This window comes from Perkinsus marinus (genome assembly GCF_000006405.1).
Source record: "Perkinsus marinus ATCC 50983 genomic scaffold scf_1104296963186, whole genome shotgun sequence".
Lineage (NCBI taxonomy): Eukaryota > Perkinsozoa > Perkinsida > Perkinsidae > Perkinsus > Perkinsus marinus.
In genome coordinates, this window is record NW_003205123.1 from 16,177 (window position 1) to 21,309 (window position 5,133).

The 5,133-nt window shown below is 47.4% G+C and overlaps 4 protein-coding genes across 4 annotated transcripts in view; all 4 read left to right on the forward strand.

The window, feature by feature from the left end:
* The window catches only part of Pmar_PMAR023198 (ankyrin repeat domain containing protein), a gene marked incomplete at both ends in the record, with an annotated part of 2,977 nt that extends 2,211 nt beyond the window's left edge, over window positions 1-766 (forward strand). The window contains 5 exons of the mRNA XM_002771225.1: window positions 82-201; window positions 269-352; window positions 395-500; window positions 548-666; window positions 714-766. Of these exons, the coding sequence (XP_002771271.1) occupies window positions 82-201; window positions 269-352; window positions 395-500; window positions 548-666; window positions 714-766 (482 nt within the window). The remainder of the gene's footprint in view (window positions 1-81; window positions 202-268; window positions 353-394; window positions 501-547; window positions 667-713) is intronic.
* A 217-nt stretch (window positions 767-983) lies between these two features.
* Window positions 984-3,017, forward strand: Pmar_PMAR023199 (hypothetical protein; the record flags this gene model as incomplete). The annotated part of the gene is made up of 11 exons (XM_002771226.1): window positions 984-1,145; window positions 1,185-1,326; window positions 1,379-1,455; window positions 1,500-1,697; window positions 1,763-1,887; window positions 1,937-2,013; window positions 2,065-2,180; window positions 2,222-2,362; window positions 2,406-2,497; window positions 2,543-2,619; window positions 3,001-3,017. 11 exons carry the CDS (start codon window positions 984-986, stop codon window positions 3,015-3,017), a joined length of 1,224 nt encoding a protein of 407 aa, XP_002771272.1.
* A 97-nt stretch (window positions 3,018-3,114) lies between these two features.
* Pmar_PMAR023200 (hypothetical protein) lies at window positions 3,115-4,236 on the forward strand (the record flags this gene model as incomplete). The annotated part of the gene is made up of 7 exons (XM_002771227.1): window positions 3,115-3,184; window positions 3,343-3,511; window positions 3,559-3,639; window positions 3,683-3,789; window positions 3,835-3,910; window positions 3,961-4,024; window positions 4,072-4,236. 7 exons carry the CDS (start codon window positions 3,115-3,117, stop codon window positions 4,138-4,140), a joined length of 636 nt encoding a protein of 211 aa, XP_002771273.1. The 3' UTR covers window positions 4,141-4,236.
* A 240-nt stretch (window positions 4,237-4,476) lies between these two features.
* The window catches only part of Pmar_PMAR023201 (hypothetical protein), a gene marked incomplete at both ends in the record, with an annotated part of 1,252 nt that continues 595 nt past the window's right edge, over window positions 4,477-5,133 (forward strand). The window contains 3 exons of the mRNA XM_002771228.1: window positions 4,477-4,525; window positions 4,573-4,694; window positions 4,977-5,033. Coding sequence (XP_002771274.1) covers window positions 4,477-4,525; window positions 4,573-4,694; window positions 4,977-5,033 — 228 coding nt within the window. The remainder of the gene's footprint in view (window positions 4,526-4,572; window positions 4,695-4,976; window positions 5,034-5,133) is intronic.

Sequence of the window (5,133 nt, forward strand, 5' to 3'; positions counted from 1 at the left end):
GTGCTGGAGGCGCGTGTAGTGACAAAGATAAGAAAGGTGAGTGATGTTTGTCGAGGCATCGGTGTATTCATATGCTTTCAGGTCGAACTGCATCGGATATCGCGAGACAAGGCGGCTATCTTGAGCTGAGTCAAAGTCTGTTACCTGCCGCTCGGAATAAGAGGAAGAAGAGTATGAGGAGAGTAGAGATGATGCTTACGGGTGAGTAGACAGAGAGCCATGCCATGGCTCTCGCCATGGCTGCCATGGCGTGGACGTTCCCATTCAGACACGCCTACAACAAAAGGCCATTGGGGAAGCGAGAAGAAGAAGTCGGGCCCCCTAGGGGTGAGACTTGAGAATCTACCACTTAGTGAGCCTGGCATGGAGATGAGATGCCGAGCCCGTTGAGCAGATATGGATGAAGAACGGCTCATTGATTGGTTGATGGACACAAACGGTATCATCGGAATCACCGAATGTCGAGTCCTCGTGTGCCCTATCACTATGAAGCCTCGCGGGTGGGACCTTGCTTTACTCATTTGTGGTTCGTAGACATATTTTTCAGTTATGGGTTTGTCAGAGTTGAGGACATTAGTGGAGTTGCCAAGTTGATGGACCTGCAAGGCACATCATTTGGTGACAATAAGAAGCTTCGAATCGTTCAAGATGTTGGAATACTCTCCGGTAAGGCTGCAGCAGTTTGTTGTTTAAACGATGGGGTGATGTCATAGGCACTTCTACGTGGACGATTGACGACTTGCCTAAAATGGTGGACCTTGATTGAGCTTCTCTACTGTGGAGGCTACACCCTCCTCGGCACTCTGTTTAATAGTCATGTTGTTGTTCTCATGTCTCACGTGTTCCTTTGTCGGCGTCTGTGCTCATCCTTTGCTATTGAGTTGTGGGAGGAGGCGGTCTTTGCACTTCACAGGAGCCCGGGGTGGCTAAACACCCCGTAGCAACTGGCTAGTACCGTCGTAGTACTACTTTACGAAGGCATAATGACGATTGAACTTATGGTCCTGGGCCCTTCCATACTTGGCCAAATTCTCGACTTCGTCCTCTTCGACCAGACCGAATTGGACTCATCAAACTTCAATCAGCCGTTACTGTCCAAGAAAATCGCGAATGTCCTCGAGGATTCAGACTCGGCCGTCCCGACGGTAGGAGGATTCCTTTTGAGTCCAGTTATTGATAATCAGATGCGTCATCTGCCAAACGGGATCGCTCTGGCAAATCGTCGTTTGGCGTGTCTGGCTCTGGGGTGCACCGTGAGGAAGCAGCGTGAGATGGAGGATTTGCGTGCACAAGAAGCGTGGCAGCGCTCAGGAGATCTGCTCAAACGTAAGCCGTCCTGTAGCGCTCTTCACTGCTCGCCTCACTTGGTGTCATTCAGGCTACAGGCGAGCACTTGAGGAGATATTCCTTATGGCGACAGACTCTCCATTCGGCATACTCATTGAAGAACGTGAAGTAGAGCAATCAGAAACGACTATTTCAGTTATTTATTTCGTCAGGAATTCACCGAAGTTTTCTACAATTCGGCCGAGCTGCAGTCGGCTTATCATCTGCGCTTCCGAGGAAAAGTTTTATCGGAAATGCTGGAAGGCATATTCCACTATTTGTCACCATTAGTCGCGTCTTGGACTCAGTTGGACGACACTAACGAGGAGCTTCAGCTCTACTTCAATACCGGCAAGATGGGCTGTTGTTCGGTGCTCGATAACGGCCATTATCTTTGCTAGTGAAACGTTACCATTCCTCACCTGTTGTATTGCAGGGGATACAAACAGTTCTGTTTAATGATGGACCCGAGAGGCAATGTGATGAGTTGAATATTCCTTCCTATTCGATGACGACTCCTAGTCTCGACAACCGAACGAGAATCACTAGCGTCTCTATAGAGTGAGCAAAAGTGCTTAAGTGACCCGTTGCGAATTGGTGGAGATCTCAGCCATGGTGCTCTCGGACTGGTCAATGAGGAGCGCTTGAAGTCTCGGTTAGCCCCGTCATTTGGATTGCTAACTCAGGGTGGGTCGAATGGAACAGCAGAGGGTATCGAACTCGTTCATTGTGGCTCAGGCCGACTACCCCATGTAGTCTGTGCAACCGTCGTAGCCGGCGCGGTAGCATATGCTGCTCGGGAGTTGTACAATTTGCGACAACAAGCGTCGACTCTGAGGAAGCAGTTGCAAGAGGTGAAGTCGCTGCGAATGATTTGTATCAACGTTCGCGGTAGGCTCACAATAAGCTCGGGGAAAAGGAGTCAGAACTGCACCAAAAGACGGAGGAATTGCAGCTCCTCCATAAGAAGTGGCAAGGCGCAGCTCGTATGCTGCTCAGTCGCGCCGTGGTGGCCAACGAAATGCAGGAAACCAAAGTGAGTTCGATCTATTATTATGCCCGTGAACTCGTATGAGCAGACAAGTTCACTGTCGGGTACTGAGAGCACCTCTCATCCACGAGGTGTAGCGAGTCGACTGGTCACCGCTGCAACGGGTTCAGGAGCGACCAAGTGAGTGCTAGCAGCAAGCTTTGTCCGTCGTTGGTGTTACCTCAGAGTCGCTGCCGCAGCGGCTATGATGTGGTTGCTCCGACTGAGGGTTTCTGCTGGAGGCTCACTACAGCTTCGCGGAGGTGAGACTTTCCCGAAGCGAAGTGTTGAATTCGACAGTCTTAGGGCCACATATAAAAGCCAAATTTGGTGTGAGCCGTCCACTGTGAAGAACTGAATGTGGCAACGCATGTGTAGCAACAGCAAGCAACATGCCTCGTATGGCAGTTGAATATTAGCAGCAGCATCGTGCTGCTAAGTTGACGACCTTGGATGAGTTGTGCTCATAGTTTGAACACAGCTTGAATAGACAAGAACAAATCCTATACGAAGAGTCCAGCCCGAAGATTCTCGGGCGAGCGCGCTTTATCTGCCATAATTTATCGAATGGTTAAATTTTTATAATGGACTTGTCGGAAGTCGTGTCGATATCGTTGTGGAGGAGTTCTGGTAGGTCCAATCAGTTTCCACATTTTTGTAGAAGTCTCTAGAGGTCTTTTGAAGGCTCCGACACAAGCTCCACCCGGACAGCTCGTCGTTCTCTACGTAGTTGTTGTTGTTGTTATCGCATTAATACCATGTCCGCTAAGTCGACCTTTCAAGCTGTCTTTGACAAGGCAGAGGAGAGTACCATACCAGAGATGCAAAGTAGTGCCACTTGCGAAGTGAATTATCATCCTCATCGCAATAATAGGAATGTGCATTGGTTCAGTCCATGGGAGTACTCAAGTTGGTAGTGGCATTACAGTGTGTCTTATCGAATTCTCGAAGGAGTTGGTTCGGTTATGGTATGAATCTAGCTGTAGGTTTTTACATCACACTGCCGAAGCACGGTTACCAAGTTGTTAACGAAGCAGATGAACTGAGTGCCATCAATACCGACACTCTAATGAAAGCCTTCCTACAGGATGGTCTTGTGAAAGAATGGCAACTGCAGGCTGGCGCGTCCCAGTTCGAAGAGACTCCGTGGGCCAAGTAGTAACTGCTCGTATGTTTCACCTTAGCGCTACTCTTTGTATTAGATTCACAGACGACAAAGATTCGTCCGCTAAAATTCTGTGCAAGAGGATTAACATGGTCATGCCCATTCCGAAGCTCCCAATGTATCCCTACCTCCTCAGCTTTCAGTGATGAATTCATCTCTAGGTGTGCCGATGAGAGCCGAGTTATTGTGTACTACTGGCTGCGTTTGGAAGAGGACGACGGTTCAATACGGCTCGAGAGTTTATCACAAAGTCTGGACGCCCCCTTTTGTAGTGCCATAAAATGTCTATGATTTTTTGAATGTTTTTTATCAGGCACATATTTCACCAATGCTGAGCGAGCCGTCTTTCGTGATGCCAAAGATGAGAATGGGAACGATTGTGTGACAATGTGACTCAATATTCACATCGGGTGGATCACTAGCACATATTATTTTTCAGGAAAAAGGAGTGTGGATGTAATTTCGTGAAATTTATGATGATGAAATCTCAAGTTAGCAAGAATGTAATATACCCCTCGTGAATTGACCCGTTCAGTTGTCTATTCTTCAGGTGGCGAGTTCGAGCGCTGAGGGGACGAAATTCCTCGAGCAGGCCATAACGAAGATAACGCAGGCATAAGGTATGCAGAGACGCAGATTTATATTATCTCTAACATCGTTGATCGAACCATTATGTTGGTAGTAATTGCGTCGCTCCGCTGTAATCCGATTTCCGTGGTGATTTCTGTAAAGCTTGTTTGTTGCGTCTGCCGGAGGTTTTTGGGATGAGCTGCTGTGTGCAGTCGGATGGACATTGCGATATATTGGAGTTTCACCAGTTTTACGTGGAGTGGCGTAATACTCTATGAAAAAAAACGATATCTACTAAATGCAGCAGTCGTGAAATATATTTTTTACTAGAGTTGTTCATATCACGGGTGAAAGTCCTTCGCCTTACATAGTTAGATTTTTATAGATGTCGATAAGCCTATCATCGATCCCAGCAGACGACCCCTTTGATGGTGGTGATATGCAGATTATAAAACTGGATAAGAAGCGCTCTGTTGATCAGGTTCGCAACAAGGGCCGACGCCTAACCCTCACGGTGCTCCCGTGGGCAAGAGTAGTTCTATGAAGAGCAACCTACAGGCTGGAATGACTCGTAGTGTGATTGCTAGTGCTGGGAAAACTGTGGTAGTATAACGTCGCCACTTACTTGCTGAGGGCGTCTCGTTATTTTTTCTATTTTAAATGATATTAAGTATATTATTTTTCGGAGTTTCACCCGTTTTACGTGAACTGGTGTAAAACTCCGTGAAAAACGCGATATTCACACTACGCAGTAGTCGTGAAATATGACTTTTTTCACTAGTGTTTTTTATATCACTAGGGTGAAACTCCATTATAGCACGTATATAATATAAATTATATCCATTATAGTGGAAATGCTAGCAACGCATTCATTGGTCATTTCAGTTGAGCGGTGCTCGCGGTGTTGGCAGCTACGTCGTCCACAATCCTATGCGCATCAAGGTGAGTCCCGAGGCACATACGCATTGGTCATCGGTTATTCTATTCATAGATCTTCTCGTTTGTGGGGTCTCTGGCGGTCTTGGCGATCTCGATAGTCTCG